General features: G+C 32.1%; 2 protein-coding genes across 5 annotated transcripts; one reads left to right on the forward strand and one right to left on the reverse strand.

Moving 5' to 3' along the window:
- Positions 1-6,724: 6,724 nt before the first annotated feature.
- Positions 6,725-8,832, reverse strand: LOC121120229 (uncharacterized). The gene is made up of 2 exons (XM_040715068.2): positions 7,429-8,832; positions 6,725-7,360 (listed from the first exon to the last, which is right to left on the reverse strand). Exons 1-2 carry the CDS (start codon positions 7,666-7,668, stop codon positions 7,001-7,003), a joined length of 600 nt encoding a protein of 199 aa, XP_040571002.1. The 5' UTR covers positions 7,669-8,832; the 3' UTR covers positions 6,725-7,000.
- A 4,320-nt stretch (positions 8,833-13,152) lies between these two features.
- On the forward strand, positions 13,153-18,817 carry LOC121119355 (uncharacterized). 4 transcript variants are annotated; one of them, XM_040714005.2, is made up of 3 exons: positions 13,153-13,194; positions 14,398-15,984; positions 16,167-18,817. In XM_040714005.2, the coding sequence occupies exons 2-3, from the start codon at positions 14,456-14,458 to the stop codon at positions 18,328-18,330; spliced, it is 3,693 nt and encodes a 1,230-aa protein (XP_040569939.1). In that variant the 5' UTR covers positions 13,153-13,194; positions 14,398-14,455; the 3' UTR covers positions 18,331-18,817. The 4 variants fall into 4 exon arrangements, with proteins under 4 accessions (XP_040569939.1, XP_040569937.1, XP_040569938.1 ...); XM_040714003.2 differs by having other exon boundaries at positions 13,160-13,265; XM_040714004.2 differs by having other exon boundaries at positions 13,174-13,345.
- The last annotated feature ends 1,237 nt before the right edge of the window (positions 18,818-20,054 follow it).

A 20,054-nucleotide genomic window follows, 5' to 3' on the forward strand; every position in this document is an offset into this window, starting at 1 on the left:
ATTTTAACTACACTTTATGATAGGCTGGCCATATTAATATTTGGTCAAACGAGTCGATTTATGGGGGGGAAAGGCTGTAAAATTATGAAATTAACATATTTTGATTGATGTAAGATACTTTGTTTAGGCTTTTTGTATTTTTCCTTATATTAAAACTTTCATGTTATGTAAATTGTCCACTTAAAACTGGAAATTACTTAGTATCATAAGTTTTATATAGTTTTGAGGTAGTGTTATCATGATATCAATATTTTCAGGTACCGAAATCCGTATTTTGATACTTTTATTCGACGTATAAAAACAAAAATCTCGCTCAGATGCACTTACCAGCACCCCGATAATTATTTGAGTAATCGTATTTATCGATCCTATAAATGGCGAGTCACTCATATCCGCCTCGAATAACAAGATTAAGGTACTGCTTACAGGCGTCTCATGTTTTTTTTTTTTAAATAAGGGTGGAATTACCCCATCGGTGAACCAATATTTATATAACAAATTGGCTCAACAAGAACTGGTTTCAATATGAAACAAGTTTGTAATGTTTTTAAATGCGTCAGTACTCCTGTACAACTATAGTACCACTCGGTATACAGAAGAGAAGCGTCCACTGGGGATGGATTGTAGCCCCCATATCAAGGAATTTTCTATATATCAAACAAAAAAGACTGTTTTGTAGAAAAAAAGTTTATTTGGTCCAATTGAGGGACAAAAAATTAAGGCCCGCCCCCAAAAAATAAAATCCAGGGGACACCCATGCCGAACAAGCCCTTCTCTAATTTATGATAAAAATCAGATCACAGTATCTACAAGCTGATTACAGGCTCGTGGTTCTAGCGAATTTAACATCAACTGGCTCAATTCTATCATTCATAGTCTCCTTTGCTTTCAAATATTTTGATTAATTATAATAGACGATTCCATAAAATCCACTTGCATTTTTTTTTTAAAGTATCATTTCCAGTGAACTAGAGTATAAATATTTTTTTCGAATGTAGTGTGAGATATAACTACAGATAAACGAAAACTAAATTTTCGTTGTTCAAATCTTTTGTATTAAACAATTACATTGTAATAATTAATGACATAATATCTATATAAGTTCTATTATTTCTTCACAAACTAAGTTAGTCATTGAATTCGTTTTTATTAAATATTATAACGCAATGTGTTTTATTCGCTTCACTATCCACTCGATAAAGATAAGGTTTTGATGGAAGGCATAACATTTTCGATGCAATCAGTTCCTTATATAATGACGGAGATATTCTCTGCCAATGGGACGACAATTGAAGAAGAAAGGGTGAGTAGCGACGAGTATGTGGGCTTATAACTGCCAGACGAACTTGCTCTATAGAAAAGGATATTTGAGATTGAAACTTTTCATACTCCATTTCAGATGATATGGCCTCTAATTTATTCAAAACGGAGTTTAAAACACTATGGTCCGGTGGAGGTGCTTCTTCCCGGGATTTTAAATATGAAAGGATATTTAATGTGGTAGAGACTTTACTAATTTTTCCTCCTGTGGCTAAGTGCCTGACTATTTTGTTATCTAGTTTATTTCCTTTATACCCTATAGAAAACGTTAGATCTGATTTTATTACTAGGCTTAACAATACTTCAGGAACATCTAAATCCTCATTATAATGCAGGAAGGCGAGAGTATCATTTTTATTAAGGAATGTAAATCCTTCGGGAAGGACTTCATTTTGAAACTTATGACAACCTTCATCCACAGTATTGAATGTATCCTTTATCAATAACTCTTGATCCAGTTGTTTTTGTTGTTCTTTAGCCTTTTCGATTCTAGAAGATGAAGTACTGGCTGTCGAGCGACGTTTTATTTTGGTTGATAAATAAGAAGGCCCGTTTGAAAATATGTGGGGATAAGCATCTTTTTTTAATTTTTTTCGACACAAGAGTGTTGAATTTCTTCTAATTTTCCTAAAAGTATGAGTGTCTTCACTCTCTATTATGAAATCATCTTCATCAAAATGCTTTGAGCAAACTACGGAATGTTTTGATGGTTTCCACGTCGATTCACGAAGTACTTTTCGAGTCCATAAGTCATTTGAATGAGCTTCGATTGGAAATTTATGAAATGATATTTTTGGGGAAGAATCTGCTTTACTGTGAGAACCACATTTTGGAATACAGCATACTTTTACCATTTTAAACAAAATTCTAAGACTCAAAATTAGATGATGTTATTCTTACAAAATCTAAAGAAATAAACTTGCAAATGTTGAACAACTTGTCCCTCTAGTGTACACACTCAGCTTAAAAGGAATAATATGGGCTAGAAGAGTCCTGGGATCTCTTTTAGCTAAAGTAGTCCATGTTCTAGCTACAAGTATAGACATACTACCTGGAGAAACCAAAGCTAAACCACGCAACCTATCATTGTAAAAACATCTATTTTTTATGAGAAATTTCTGTTAGTTAACTAATATGAATTTTGTACCATTAAGCAATTCCAATATATTCACGTAGTTGTCATATTATACCAAAATCAACTTTTTCATTTTGGGGCGATTTTTTTTAATCCCTCAATAATTTTTCTTGAGGGGGGATGATAGACTCACTGTATATTTACAGTTCTAAATCTATTTAATATTTTTCTAAAGTACATCTTGAAAAAATATTGAATCAATTATATTTAAACCGATGAACTTGCTCTTCTAAAATTAAAGGATCAAGTTAGGTTCGTACATGTACAAGATAATTTAATTAGTTTCATTAAAATAATATAAAATAATTCATTCAATATGGTGAGCAAGCAGTCCGATTAATAACTTAATTCATCAAAACCAAAAGAGACATGCAAAAACAGTAAAAATAAGTATTTTGGATAAGGTAAAGAAGTTGGGATTAGAGAACAAATGAGCTCTTTGATATTAATTTGGCTTTGAAATATATATTTATTTAATGAAAGTATTTATTATGAACTATTTATTATTTCTTAATAAGCGGTAAATTTCAGTCCATAGCTTGAGGTCCAAATATACCGAGTATTTTTAATACTTATAACTAATTTAAATTTCTATTTTTTTAGTTTTTTTGTACAACTATATTTCAAAATAACTACATTTAATTAATACCAATTTCAAACATATTTAACACACGCGTTAACAAACAGGGAGACAGGTGGGTTCACGTACTTTGTAATTTATATAAAATATGCTGCATTTTGGTTTTAATTAAATTTGCCCCAATTTGACCCAAGACCAATAGAAATAAAACAGAAATCTTTTTTTTCTGTTTTAGATCAAGTTGAATTTTGAAAAAAAAATCTAGGTTTAAGTGGTCCCATATGTTATTCGTTGCCTTAACTTCAAATAAAAAATGGCTAGACGTTTCTATATTGTTTTCAAAGAAGAAGCAGATCCTTTCTTAGGTGGACCTTGCCTGAGTACTACCAAAGGGGAGAGTGCTTGTAACTATTCGATATTTTAACCAATAAAAGGAAAAATCAAACCCTACATTGAGGAGGGCACTCAACCCATCTGTTGGGTTGGATTATAATTGTAGTCGTTCGATCTTTCCATGTCCGGAATACCTAACGTGGACTTGGGAACATTTCTTAAGGTAAACTTAGACATGATTGTGTTAACCAAGCCGTTTTCATTTCTTTCCCGATTTCCATGTTCATCCCTTCTTTCTAGTGCAACAAACGATCCCTGTATTTTAATTACTTCTACAGTTTCTAATTTTTGAAAATCTAGTCTATTCGAGCAGTTTGTCATAAGTTTTGACTTCTGAAAATTGACTTCTAATCCAGAGATGCATTTGAACTTTTCAAGGATATTATCGGTACAGTTAAGGGAATTAATCATTTGTTTTGCGTCTCCTGAGTATAAAGTAGTCAGGTCGTATAATCATATCTAATAACCCTCCCCCTGTCAACTGGACGTCATAAATGTATGATCCTTTAGCGAAATAACACTGTGGTATATGCTAAACTTTTGTAAAGGACCGAATTAGCTCTCTTCACTAAAAATTATAACGGTCTAGAATTTTCAAGACCGAAGCCAACACTAATTGCCAGAACAGGTTTTAGGAAAAGTGTGCAATTTGGGAATCACACATTTTTTTAATAGAAATACAAGGTTATACGCGTAGACGACTGCTGTTTGACTTCCACCACACTTTTAATATTGATGTCATAGAAGATGAGTGGTTGCGTGTTTTGTCAAAATCTATTTTTCTTTCCCAGCATTCGGTACGATACATTAAATTGAAAATTCTAGTAATTGTGATGTCATAGACAATAATTAAGTGGTTGCGTGTTTTGTCAAAATCCGCCCATCTTGCCCAGCAGCCGGTACAATACATCAGATTGAAAATTCTAGCAAGCCCGATTACATGATGGTCTAACCTTGTATTTCTATTAACCTTGGTTTACTCCATAAATTTGACGAGATTTATTTAGGTTGGGTGTGGGGCTAGCATCCCAGATAGTCACAAGCATAGTTGAAAATAATATAATCTGCCAGTATGCTAATGAAAAAGAAACCAAAAATTAACGTGGTCATTCTAGTGTTGTGTTGGTCCTTATTTAGGACCGAGGTCCTGTCCAGTCCAGTCCCACTTGTTGGTCCTTAAAGCAGGTAAAATTGATCCCTTGTGACGTCAATGGGAGTGTTTTTCCTCCTTTTAATTATTCCCTTATATAAAAATAAATTATGTAACCAACTAACAATATAATATGTTCGTATTATATTGTTGTATAATGAGATATGTGCTATAATTTTAATAAATATTGAATATACCTTATTTGACTTAATAAAATATTGATATTTTTATCAAAAATTCCAAGGACCGGTCCTAAGACTGGTGTGGACGGAATAAATAAGGACCTACACACTAAGGTACCCCTTACAATTTGAAGAATGTTAGAGATAATAGCAGCTTAGATGTCATGACGTTTAATTAAATTAGCTGAGATTAAAGTACTCTAGGACAAGCACGGTCAAAATAAACAATTCAATTTAAAAACAAGGAAGACTATGTTCCTAACTTAGTCGCCCTTATTCTTCTCTTTTCACTAGGGGGGGGGGGAATAAGTATTTCACTTCCTCGCACCACCACTGACTGCGTGCATTGCTGGAAGATATACAGCAGCTTCTAATTTTAAGCCAATCAGAATTGAGAACTACTAAATCCTCCCTTCCTTCCCTTTAGTGTCCATTCTTTGACTCTAGTCCTTTAGGTAAGATGAAAGAAATAAATACAAGCCCCCCCCTTCAAAAATTTAGTAATGAATTACTCCAATGTAGATCTTCAGTTCTACTCCAAGTCCAACAAGGACTTACACTTATAACTCTGCAACAAATCCTCGGTATTACTCTTCGTCTTTAAAAAAAAGTGATTATTTTATTTTTAAATGTTCTCTCGTGAAGAATAAAGATAACAGGTTTGGAAAATTAAAATAAACAGATATATTTAGGTTGCAACTACAAAATCATATTGTCATATTATTTACATCCATGGGCACGAGCCTAAAAAGGAATAGGGAGTATAGAAAAATTTAATTATTAGTGTCGAGTACGTTTTCTGTTTTTTTCTTTGCTTCGGTCTTAAGTGATTTTTACAAAGACTGATAATTCAATCCAGAAGCGTAACTTGGAACGTTGACCGGAGTTTTCTTTTCTTAATAAGGTTAGTATTTAAAAAAAAAAAAGACAAATTCTGATTAAGGCCGATTTATTTTAATATTTTACAAAGAGACCGGCCCAGACCTAGTTGGACATTATTAGTTAAAGTTATAGCTGTCTCAATGATTTACAGACCGAAACACAATCCTAATAATTAGTTTCCTAGTCATCATGGAAGACTCTAAATATGCGTTGCATTTTTTAACCTTGAGAGAATCCAACTTTGAACAAAACTATTTTTTTATTTTAGTGAAAATTGAACTTACTTAAGTGATTGATAGAGTATAAGATCATTAAATCTATACTTTAGCTTTCAATCAAAAATAACTTATAAATTGATACTAATAACTTTATAGCTATTTTACTATATATATATATTTAAAGAAGTATTTCTCTAAAATTTAATTTAATTTTTTACGTTCAGAATCGGTTAAAGTAAAAAATAGTTTTTTTCCTCTCACATAGACAAAGCTAATAGATTTTTTTCCATAATACAGTTTGGAATTATTCTATGCCCCATGCACTTTTAAATAGGAAACCCATAAAAGAATGAATTAATCGAATATTTGAAAAAATAAAGAAGTATGACCAAGGTGAGGATCAATTAAGGAAACATGAATAAATATTCAGGTTCTTCCTTAAAAAAAAACTTGTTAAGCTTCAGCCCTCTTAATAATGTAATTCATATAGAGAAAGGTAATTAAACGAAATTTTATATAAAGTGACTGAAATTCAAATATGAAAAGATTGATAAAAAAGTGTTCAATCTAAAATTTATATTCTGAAAATACTCATTGTTAGGCAATGAGTATAAGTTTAAAAGAATAAGATTGGTATTATGTTTACTGGAAGTGTGATCAACGTATGTAATTATATAGGCAGGATACATGGACAAGGGTATATAAAATTTGCCAAAAAATAAAGAAATACCATATTGTGCAACTTTCAGTTTTACGTATGTAAGTATTTCATCCCTTTGATATTCTAAATAAAAATAATTCCTAGAGGTCCTTCAATTGAAGTAACACAACAGAACATGAATGAGTAGTCTGATTAAGTCCAAGTTAGTTTTGAAATATATTTCGCTTCAGTACATAACTTTATTGTTCAGCTCAAAATACAATACTCTTGTATGGTACACGGGCTTCCACTTATAAAAATGTTGGAATTAAAATAAAGTCTAAATTTTAATTTCAATTCTAATTTCGATTTTCTGTTCAACAAACAAATAATAAAAAAAGCAAAAAAAATGGAGCATTCGTCAAAACATGTGATTTACAAAGGCCACAACAAATCAATATATATATATATTTTCGCAAAAAGTAATGAGTCTTTACTATTTAAGTTGCTGAGCTTCCTGTTTCAGAAGGACCCAATGGACGATCCTCATTACTCTCACTAGCTTCCGTCGTCGTCGCAGGTTTGCTGGGTTCCTTTTCTTCCTCGTCATTAAAGTCCATAGTTTCCTGAGCAGGCTGTTTGTCATCCACAAGGGGCTGCTCAGGTGCAGGGGAGAGGTCGCCTAGAGATGTCACAGTAGCTTCCTCGGACTCCATTTTATCTTGAGATTCTTCTTCGTCCTCCTCTTCTACTGCCTCATTCTTGGGCTCACTCACAGAAGTCCCTTCGCCCTGCTTCATCTGCTTCATTGTCTCCAGTTCCTTCTCCAGATCCGCATTCTGCTTTTCGAGCTCTTCAATCTAATCCGTGGGCAAGAGAGAGAGAGAGAAATGACATGGAGGACTGTCAACAAGTGTGCGAGACTTACCTTTTCTAAGAGAGAAGCGTTCCTCTCCTTCAGCTTCTCCAACTCCTCTTCATTTTGGGAGGTGTTCGTTCCACGAGCAAAGTTATTTTTCAGGTATATCAGACCATCCTTGGGTTTCTCCGGCTCCTCGTACAAGGACACCAGAACAGAAGTGAGGCTCTGCAATATACCTTCCCTTTCCAGGTATTTACGAAACTCCTCTCGTTTGGCATCGATGGGATTCCCCGATTTGGCCGACATTTTGATCAACACAACGAGACCGCTCTGAACAAGTCCTCTAAAGTAACAAGGGATGAGATGAGATCACAAATTTATACTTCAAGCTTTTCTAATGCTTCAGCTCACCTTCACTTTGTTTCTACTTACCGCTACCCCTTAGCCCTGCATAGCCCTATTTTCTCCCTTTTTTTTCTTAGCCATATATCTATAGAGGGTATCCTTTTTGTTAGCTATTTCAGCCTTCCCCTTTATTCAAGGCTATGACAATGAGTTCTACTAATATCTGGAGTGGACCAAGGGACAATCACTTAACCTCATGGAGGGAGAGGTGTATTTTTTATATTAAAAAATCAAATGGCAAAAAGTAATTGACTTTGTACAATATTAATCCATTTTTATTTCATCAGCAACAGAGAATCTATGGGAAGTCACGTGCTACAATTCATAATTCTTTCACAGAGACAACATTTTTTAAATGAAATAAAAAAGTTATTGATAAAACAAACTTGTGTAAAGTATATGTTTCAACTTAGAATTGATACAAACATTACCTTTAACATTTTTCTACAAGTCTATTACTAAAAAAATTACCAAAAGTAATGTTTGAGTCAAACATTTTATCCGTTAAAGTTAGGAGTAATCCTTTTCACAAAGGATATCCAACATATATAACGTAAATCTTTAATAAAGAGAATTAAGAAAGAGAACTACCAGAGGGCTGAAGGATTGAATGATGATTAATTGATTAGTAATTTGATGTTAGACAGTAATGTGTCCGCGCCATTTTCATTTTATCACGAAAAATAATTCTTAATTTTGCTTTATATAATTAGTTATTAGTAGTGTATTGGTAAAAATACATTATATCTGTAATAAATGTTAAAAGGTCATTTATAATTACCTCATTGCAAGGTTAATAGAAATACAATGTACTTGCTTCTCTGGAGTAATATTGTACAAAGTCAGTTACTTTTTGCTATTTGATTTTTTACGATAAAGATACACATGAGGTTAAGTGATTGACCCTCGATCCACTCCAGATATTGGTAGAACTAATTGGCTATGATCACGATACATATTTTTTTAAATATACAGAGATAGAGTGTATAGGGGGTCCCCTCATAACGCGGTTCTAAACACCGCGGATTTTGCATAACGCGATGTTTGGAATTATTCTAACTCCCCGTATAGTGTGGAATATTCTCTTCATATCGCGGTTTTTCATATTAGGATAATAAATAAAAAAACTATATATTGAGGTAAACAAGAATTTCTGTAGTTTTAAAAAGTTCCCGTTCAACGCGGATTTTTCTTGTTCTCAAAAATCGCAATAAGCAGGGCGGGAACTCCTGTATTTTAGTTCAAATGTTTTCATGAATTTTAATGAGATGACCCAATGCACATTATATATGTTGTGTAGAATTTGCAATGTATGTACAAGTTGAACGTGTAAAAGAAAATTGTACAAGTTGCAATTTCCTCGTCTTAAAATCCATTATTTAATTACAATATGGTTAATTCCAATTGCCAACTATTAATTGATACTGTCATTTCACTTTGATCCATTTAAATGTCATGGTTATTATGTATTTATGCGTAATATAACTGTAGACATTTGAACTTTATAATGTGTCACATAATACATTTATTTTAGTAATTTCTATAATAACAGTTTAAAATGACACGATACATAAATATATGGATCAATTTAGTTCCAAGTACTTGCAAACCTTCATTTTAAAACTACTCATCTCATTTTTTTTGTTCAATTTTTTGGTACAATTTACTGATACAAGTTACAGCTTGTACACAACATATATGTATATAAATGTTCTTTGAGATACATTTGATCTCTATGGTTGACCAATTATTGTTCCGACCATGGCCCATGAACAATGAATATGGACAGCAATATCTTCTCAAATTTGAGGGAACTGCACAAAACTTCCCTCGTATCTATAACGCAAATATTGTAGTAAATTGAAACTTTAACAAGTCATATCCTATCCATTTCAAAAAATAATTATGTTTTTTTTATATAGAAAATTTAATCATCAAACAATTATCCCTTCCATGAGATAGAGTATATCTTTTTAATTTAAACAAACTTTATAATGAAACACATATATAGTATATAATATATGGTATATTTCATTATCAAAATTGGGTTAAATTAAAAATACATATTCTATATCATTGAAATGATAATTGTTTAATGCTTAAACTTTCTCTAAATAAATATAATTAAACTCTGAAAAAAAAGGGAAATCCATATTCATTATTTCAGTGTTCCCTGACATAATTAATTAACTCTACATATATGAACTCAAAAATGTACTACATAAGATTTGGTTGTTAATATTAATTTATATAATTATATATATAATTTATATAAACCTTCGTTTAGAATTCGTGTCATTTCATACTCAGTCATGGATAAGGTTATCTATTCAATAATCAATTTTCCCGCCCCATATTTTTAGAACTAAGTATATCTTGTTCATTAATGGTCACATTGGATCTTGCCAGGCTTGTAAGCGTTCGTCTATTTTTGGCGTTCTGTTCAATTTTTCTTTTTTCGATCAGGGTTCATTGTTCAGCTATTATTTTAATTCCGTTCTGTGTTTCCATTATTAGGTAGTACCAGGCTTTTATAGTATACATACATACAGTAGTACACTTTTGTTAGATGAAGTTTTACAGTTGTTGAGGCATAAAAAAGTCAGATAATCCAAATTAAATTGCTAAATTAAATTGAATGTAGAAAAACGAGAACGCTTTCATCTATGTCTGGAGTGGCAAAGCTTTTTTTTTGTCAGAAATGTTAATAGGAATCATAGAAAAAATTAATCAAAGTAAAGTTCAAAATACTAATAGCCGACTAATAAAAACAATCTTTTATTTTCACAGAAGTAGAATTGCTATCTCCGTTGCGATTCATATAGATCTCCTCTTAATCCCATATGTAAATATAGATGCATTAAGTCATAATTAATTATTATAATCTATTATATTTATAACTAATGACTGAATCTTAATAGTACTGAGTCATTGTAATAAAATTGCATATTTGTAGCACGTCAACCCAAAAGGAAGCTAAAATAATTTTTCCCAAAATTGAAGATGAAATAAATTTTACACTAAATTATAGTTCATTTCAACAAACAAATGATTCTGATCCTTTTAAGGCACCGCTAATTGTAGTTTAAGTAGCCAAAATTCACCTCCGCATTTATAAAATTAGGAAATTAATAAATTATATTTCTCAGAAAATATTGGCCCAAATTAAGTCAGGTAGAGAAAACGGAGTTTTTAAACAACAATTCACAATGTATTTCAATTTATCCAAAAAATTTGAACTTAATACCTATAATTGACCGGAATATCTCTTTGAAATATATATATATAAATATAAATGATAGAACCTTTATGATTTTATATGATTCGTGCATTTTTCATTAAAATAAATAGTTTTCTTGAACTAAACCCCAACATGAAGGTGACATTGAAAAAATACATTGCAGCCAAGATAAATAGAAATACAATAACCCTTGATTGCAGCCAGTAAAGTTAAACATAATATCTAACTCAAATATCCACTCAATGTAAAGTACTTTAAATCCCTACGAAAAATTACAACAAAAATAAGAAGAATAAGAGTGTGAGAATTTGTTTCATTGAGTACATGATAAATTAAATTATTACTGCATAAAAAGGACATAGATAATAATTATCTACTTTTTAGAGTGGTTAATTCACATTTACAGGAAGATTAATATCAGGGGCGTCTGTAGGGGTGGAGGCTTTAGATACCTCCCTATCTCAAAAATTGCCCGTTAATTTGCATAGTTTCTAGAATACTTATCCCGTGGACCACTACCCCCCTTCCGAAATTACTATGATCTGTTGTAACGGAACGCTTAAATCTCATTTTTGCGTTCCGTTCACAAGCATGGATCTTGCGATAAAGCGTTGTAAAGGTGGGAGTATATACTACAAACGCTTTTAGGGCAGTATTGCGCTCAGTTGGTTTAGTCTTGAATTATCGTACGTCGAGTAAGGAGGTCTTTAAGGAAGATATTCGCCATATTTTACTTTTTACTACCTGAAAGGGGAAAAACGAGTCGAAAGCTATTAAGAAAATTTGCGATACATACGATGATTCTCTTTCAGTTCGTTTTTCGTTTTTTCAGTTTTCAGTTCACAACTGTGGTTCTGCAATTTCCCCCTCTACTGAGAACAGCTCGAGCGGTTGAAGCTGACAATTGAACAGAAGTGGCCAGTATTGGTAAATAGGAGACAACTAAACAATGCTAGGCCGCACACATCTTTGACGACGCGCCAGGAGCCTGGGAGCTCGGATAAAAAAATTATTATACATCCACCCTAGATTCTGAACCTGGCACCAAGTGAAAACTACGTAGCCAACGCGCTTGGGGGTACAAATTTGGTCTCAATAGAGACCTGTGAAAGTTGGTTGTCCCAAGTTTTTTTGACTCTAGAGACATGGGCATCATACTGTTGGATTCTCGATAGCAACAAGTTTGCGAACAGAACGGGTCATCATTACCTTAAATCGGATGATTGTAACACTTCTTAATTCATATAAAACATTGAAATAAAGCGAAAAATACGAAATTACTTTTTCCCAAACCGACTAATTATTATATAATATTTAATAACTATTCTCTTAGTTTAGTCATAGTTAACAGTTGGCAATTAGGAAAATACAGAAGGATTTCTCTATGCATCCGAAAACGCCGTATGTTTTTCAAATTTTTCCTTTTTGACAGTCGGGGTTGAGTGAGTATAAAAAAACTCTATGTGAAATATCCTTTGGGTAATCCCAAGGTATATAGAAATACATGTTTTTCTAGGAAACTTTGGTAATCCTAATTAAGTATCTATTACATCCTAAAATAATTGGGTAATTGAAAAATAAGCCATTTTTTTTAACGTATGGAGAGACTATCAAATGAGACGAATGATCGATCTAATGTAAGATGAATTCTTTCAACTCTTTCTCTATAAATACACACACCAATATCATATGAAATTCAATCCCTGAATGTTTTAAAACAAAGTAGCGAAACGCCCCTATTACGCTTTATTATATATATTTTCATACCCATGATGTTGCTTTTTATAATATGACGTCACTTAATCATTTTTAGTCATTTACATTTGCCCTCAAACCGTTTCCAACTTTTTTCCCCTTCCATTATAGAGTTTATATGTCGGTGAGTTTATCCAAGGACTACTAGACTTCTAGTAGTCCTTGGTTTACCATGTTAATTTAGCTAGTAAATAAAGTGAATTTAAAGCTGCGTATAGAGTTATATAATTTATGAATTATGATATACGTAGTAATTTTCAACATAGCGGGAAATAAGTATCATGCACTACCTTATACTTGATTTCGCTACATCTTTTTAAAGCTGTAATTTCAGCCTGCTAGCCATATATCATATATAGCCAAATGAAAAAGAAGGAGTAATCATTTGGTATTTCTGTCCTTGAATTTCTAGTTGATATTTATTGTAGCAGGTAATGTGTATCTGAATTTTGGATTAATTAGTGGACGGGCCAGGACAGCGATCCTCATCTCCTAGCTTGAGGTAACTTTAGTCCTTGAGTTCGTCTCCGTTCTTCCTGACTACACTTTTTGGCCCTAGTTCCATTCCGTTTACATAATTGAGTTAGTTACTTAGTTGATTGAATGACCTGATTTTGGCATCCTCCATAAATTTATAATTATTGATTATTAGACCTACTCGAGGAACCTCCATCCTTGTTAGTAAGATCCCTAACGATAAAAAAGCTCAAGAATCATTGTGGACTTGTATTAAGAATTACATTTTGAGTAATATTGACTGTTGTGTAGATGTCTTGAATTTTAAATTTAATGACTTAACGAGATCACTTCTTGAACCAGCGTTTAATTTCATACATTCTTTCATTTTATATTGAATAATATGCCAGGAAACATAATTATAAATCATTTGATCATCTTACTCAATAAATGTTTCCTGATTTTTAGTTTAGTGATTATTCTGTCTACGAAGAGTAAGCGGGATAAAGCCAAAGGGGAATTGGTAAATGTATATGTGTATCAATAATACATAAATTAAACTCATTTTCTTAATCTTGAGCAATTTTGTAACTTACTAAGTCTAATTTACTTTATATTTCGTCAAATACTCTAAGAGGAACCATTTTTAATTTGTTTAATTATCGATTAAGGTAGTTCTTAAAGCTACTTCAAGGGTATTTATTTCTTTTCTTTTTCAAAGCTGTGCATAAAATTAATTAACACAGTAAGTAACAATAGTTCAAAAATTTATTTAATTATTTTTGGAAGAAATTAATAAATAATAAAATAAAAAATGATCGCTAGTCTTAGACTTTAAATGACCAGAATAGAGAAAAAAAATATATAAGTTAAAAAAAGGGTGATTAAGAATTATAGAGCCTTTCTCATTTGAGTGAATTTCTTTAGATTAATATATGGATTCTGATCGTCAAAAGGAATTACAAAACCCATGGATCTTTAAACGATATGATTAATTTTGGGAAAGTTATATGGAATTTGTGTGAAGATTTCGGAAAATTATTGTAATAACGTTAACTGGCATTGCTACTCCCATCTTCAATTGTAGATTTTAATTTATTACAAAGCAAATTTATCCTGCCTTAATTATTGCGACATATAGGTCTATATTTTGTCAATATATTTTTCTTAATTTTCAGACCTTAAAATACCATTCCAATTTATTGAAGGAAACTCCCTAGTTATCAACACCAAGAGATGACTTATATTCGAGGGTGTAAAAGGCAGAGATCTAATTCTCCATTATATTCTAAATTATCAAGAAATGAAAGGGAATACAAGGATAGCTCAGATCTATTTTTTCAAAGAAATCCTCAAGAAGATGCATATCAATCTGAATTGAAACAGGATCGAAGATTTGATACATTAAATAAAAATTCCCGAGAAGATGTATATCAATCGGAGATGCAGCAAGATCGACGATTTGATACATTTGATAGAAATCATCGAGAAGATGCATATCAATCGGAATTGAAACAGGATCGAAGGTTGGATACATTTAATAGAAATCCTCGACAATATGCGTATCATTCGGAATTGAAGCAGGATCGAAGAATTGATACATTTGATGGAAATCCTCGGGAAGATATATTTCGATCAGAATTCAAACAGAATCGAAGAATTGATACATTTGACAGATTTCCTCGGGAAGATGCATTTCAATCAGAAATGAAACAAAATCAAAGAATTGATACATTTGATGAAAATCCTTATTCTGGAAATAATCAAGTTGATGATAGAAATCCTTATTCAGGGAATAATCAAGTCAATCATAGATCAGGCTTTGGGGACTATAGACATAGTGCTGGAAATATACCTCCCAATTTTCTTGGAGAGGGAACAAGTTCGATGAAGAGTGGGGAATTCGATTTTCACTCAAGTGAAAACTTTCAAATTCCAAGTGAAAATTCATCGAATTATGTTTCATCTGTCAAATCAAGGCTAGGACATTCTGCAAATGAGACCTATTCCTATTCTAAGAGGAGACACGAATTGATAGTACGTCTTAAGGAATATGTTAATGAAGAAATTATTATCATGGAATTATCTGAACTCTCTGGTTTAGGGCATTATTCTCCAGTTTTTGTCCATCGTTCCTCTTTGTATGTTCCTAAAAATGATAATTCGAGGAGTTGTGAGAGATTAGATAATATTCCTAATGCAAATGTTTTCCAATATTTCCAAATCGGACAAAATTATAACTTTGAAGGTGAAGAAACGGAGAGAGATTGTATCCTTGAGTGGTTGGCATTTAAGATTTGGCCAGTTGATTTTGATAAACCTCCAACGTATTATGAGGGTGAACATGCTCAAAGAATACATTTCAGAAAGTTTTTAAATACATTTGATCGAAACCAACTGGTCTTTGCCACTTTATCCACAGTAACTGGATCAAGAATGAACCAAGTTGAAGCACATATTTCTAAGATAGTGACCGATAGGTTTGGAGTTATAGAAATAACAGGGATGAACAGAGGACCGACGTTTAATTGCCTTTTTCACTATGATAGTGTTTGGCTCGCTGACGGTCAGAATGTAGTAGATTGTGTAGGATACACAAAGATTTTGAGTGATTTGGTGTTTGTTGGGATGGAAGTCAATGTGTCTGCTAGAAGCATCATCAAATTTAAGGGACAGGATGTTGTCCCTAGCAAGTTAGAGTTACAAGGGATATTAGTATTTATTAAGCCATCTGCAATGCCAGCATCTATGCCAAAGGCAACGAGGTTAGTAATTATTTTACAACTATATTTTTAATTGAAGTATAAATTGTTAACCACTACTCAACGTTAAAAAAAAAGAAATACATACGTTAGCGAAGTAGTAGGTTGAAATTTCATCATTTCAGTTGTTTCTTCATTTCCTTAATTTTTATTTAAAGAATCAAATGTACTAAAATATTTTCTAGGATAAGAGGACCGCCGGGGTCAATAGGATATTCTCGTAATTACACACCATACTTTTTCAATTCCTCTCTTCTACCCAAATTAAATAGTCAACTATCTGAATTCATTAACATAACCAAGGAGATTGATCCGTTAATAGAACGGTCATACCTGAATGCCTCGGTAGATTTAGAGCTTCTTTTAAATAATAAGGAGAGAAGACTAAAAAGAGATTATGCTGGACTGCAACCCTCAGTAAAAATGGATATATTTGCAACTAAAGGGATTGTCATAGCTCTCTTTGATGATGAAGATAGCGGTATAATTGAAAGTATCGAAGGAGGAGAAAAATGCTATTTTAATATCAGCAACGTAATTATACGGAATGAGGATAACTTCCGTAGTTATTGTGGGATTGGCTCTATCTTGCGATTCAATGCGTCTTTAATAGACCTTCATCTCAGAATACCATATTTAGTTTCTACCTTATGGAATGAAGATTTCTTCCCTTTACAAAAACATGAACCTAACCTTCATCGAAATATACTAGAAAGGTTTGAAAGTGTCAATAAGAAAATAGGGAATGATTTAAATTATCCTCCTGATGCACTCAATGCCCGTGGAGTCGTCTATAAAATTTTAGATGATAATTTTGGACTTATTCGATGGGACAGGAACCATAAGTTGATACTATTCGACACTTGTGATTTGTGGTTAGACAATTACTCCACAGCCGATAAGAACAAAAAATCCCTCAAAGACGTGATTAAAGTCAATCAACCCTTACGCTTTCACGCTCTTCTCATGAAAAAAGACTGCAAAATACCCTATTTAGCTAGTGCTGTATGGAGTGTTCATAACTATAAATTAGCGGATTATCCTGCATTTGTTGAGAGGCATCAAATACATGCCAAGAAAGTATCAATATACGAAGTTGTTATAAAGTCAGTCCTAGAAAAATTATTTCCTAAAGAAAATATTGAAGCTTCGACAAAATTACTTAAAGACAAAATTAATCCTGCAGTTTCCGCGGAAGAAAGAACTCATCCTGATAACTTTCCAAATTCTTCAATGTCTGCCACTGACGAAGTTGTCGATTTAACTGAGGTAATAACATCATCTCGTGGTCGAGTAAAGCACATTCTTAATGCAAATTTTGGCTTGGTTCAAGATTTTCATAGTGGAGCTTACTGCCTTTTTGATACATACGATCTATATATCAGCCCTAAAGTCTCTGCAGCAGAAAGTAATAAAAGTGTGATGGATGTTGTCAAGTCTGGTGATGAGGTTGCTTTTAATGCTACGCTCGTGAATAGCGCTAAGAAAGTTCCGTATCTTATTACTGGACTATGGAGAGTTGAGCTCAATGACAGAATGCATTATATCCACCCAGTTGGATTAGGTTCAATACAAAGTGAAAAAATTAAGGTGTTTAATACGGTTTCTGACTCCTGTGAAGCAATCCTAAGAAAGTGTCAAGAGAATAAATCACAAAAAGATCAAGTAGATATTCGAAAAATTATGGAAAGGAAAAAATATATTCAAAAAGCCTATGCTTCGGAAAGCTACATTAAATATGTTTCCTCTCTCCCTAAAGAGTTTCGGTCATCTAGAGACCCTCGAACACCGGATCCTGAGTTTTGTGAGGAAGATCCATCTGATTTGATTAGATGGAGAGAAGATATCGTAGACTGGCTCTCAGATAAATTAATGCGCTCTAGCTATCGACAGCAATTGAATGTTAACCACAATAATGAGTTTGAATCAAAAGATGTTTTGGATGATTTTGACACTATAGGAAGGTTATATACTGCTGATGATAGTAGCGATTATGGGATTGTTAAACTTGAAAACGGGTCCAAAGCTCTTTTGCACAGAGATCGAGTTTGGCTTACAACACGACCTCTAGGCCGTTCTACAAGATTAAAGATACTTCTTTGGAAGGAGCCGTTTCGTAAAATACATGTTAAGGCTCGAAGACTATCTCCTAAATTATACACTGAGTCGGGTTGTGAGTATCAAATAATTTATTGCCATGCTGGAACGAACATTTCACGAAAGGGAATTAAATTTGATTATAGCAACAAAATGGTAAATTGGATAAACGCTCTGAAAAACAATGGAGTTTTGGATAAAGAGCTCAACATTTATACTCAATATCTTCTTGATACAAACAAGAATAAATAATGATAAGTTATTCTAAATGGTTTCGGAATCTGTTTGGATGCATTTGTTTTTTTGATTGTATCCTACTTTTGAATTAGGATCATTTGTTCAGTCATGTTGTTCTGTTTGCTCATTTCCGACATGAACCTAGTATAATCTTCATATACACCTACTTACGTACTTATTTTCTCCATCTATCTATTTTATGTTACTATTTTTTCATCATCGATTCAATATAATACTTAATCTCTTTTTAAAAGAAATGTTCCTTTTTTTTACATGATAAGAAAATATATGATACTCTTCCATCTTCAACGTTAATATATTAGTGGTTTGTTAATTATTGGAGCTTAATCGTGCATATTCTTGCCCTTCAAGAGGTGTAATGATTTAAAAAAAACATCATTAATATCAAATCAACTATTTAACAATATTATTTGAACGTTTATTTGTAGTACATTATGTTAAACATTCTTAAATACATACATAGATATATTTGTCCAACTAATTCATTTCATTTTCTAATTTATTATCTAATTCAATGTACAAAAAACAGAAGGTAGACATTGATTCATTTGGAAGTGTTAAGGGAGGAATTTTTATGAGAAGACGATGAATAGAAAAATGATTTACCCTTAAAAAAAAGGTCATATTAAAACTAAAAATAAATTAATGGAAATATGACCAAAATTTATTATAAAGGCCGGAAGAAGGCTTCACATAGTTCATAGGCCATATCTAATAATAATATAAAAACATTATTTTCTATGAAAAACGTCATAATATAAATAATTAAAAAAAGGAATCCTAACAAGACATGCTTCTATTGTTTTTTGTTTGTTTTCAATACATGTATTGATTATTGTTAATATGCATTAATAAAAATAATTCAGAAATAGCTACATATTGTATTATTGAGGGAAATTGTTTAAGAAAACTTTAACGCAAAAAGTTAAGAATGTTTAACTATTATTTAGTATCCTACTAAAAAAGCATAAACAAAACATTCCAATAAAGTGAACATTAACTTCTATATGAATCTCTTTACCTCTTTTTTTAGAAAAATCTAAAATCGGGATAATTATCCCAACCATCTAATCTCAATCTGGGTAACATAAATAAAGTACATGACACTGTGAAAAAATGTTACATATTTAGTTATTTTTTGTAGTAAAATTAACATTTACTAATTAGTATTCAACTTTGAAGTGATTTGTTCCGTATATCAGGGAGCACTTTATCACTAGACTGTGAGTCATATTTTACAGGCCCTAATATTCAAAAGGTTTTGTTAATATTTTTTATATCGACTATGAGGAATATATATTATAATTTATTGTTTGTTTATAAATTTTTGGTTTGAAAAGACCCAGAGCCTCTCTATGCCAGAGTCCTTTAAGAAGAGTTACGATACCAAGGAAACTGCCTGACGTCAGCTGATAATCAGCTGTAATAAATTTGTGGCCATATTCAAATCTTATTAACTGTGAAGAAAAAGTAATTTTTCCAATAAATCGACCTAAAATCCCAAAATTAGGACAGAAATTCCTTTGTGTAGCTCTGTTAAATGCTCGAGCTAATATGGAGACAAAGATTCCACTCTTTTCCCCATAAGAGTATCTAAAAGAAATAGATACTACGAATGAACCAGCCTGATATCCTTGCGAAGTTATTCGTCTTTACGCCTCTTAAATTTTTTGGGAGGAATTTTCCAAAGTGGAAATCCTTTTTAGATCAAAGATTTA

This window comes from Lepeophtheirus salmonis, chromosome 6, assembly GCF_016086655.4.
Source record: "Lepeophtheirus salmonis chromosome 6, UVic_Lsal_1.4, whole genome shotgun sequence".
In the NCBI taxonomy this organism is placed as follows: Eukaryota; Metazoa; Arthropoda; class Copepoda; order Siphonostomatoida; family Caligidae; genus Lepeophtheirus; species Lepeophtheirus salmonis.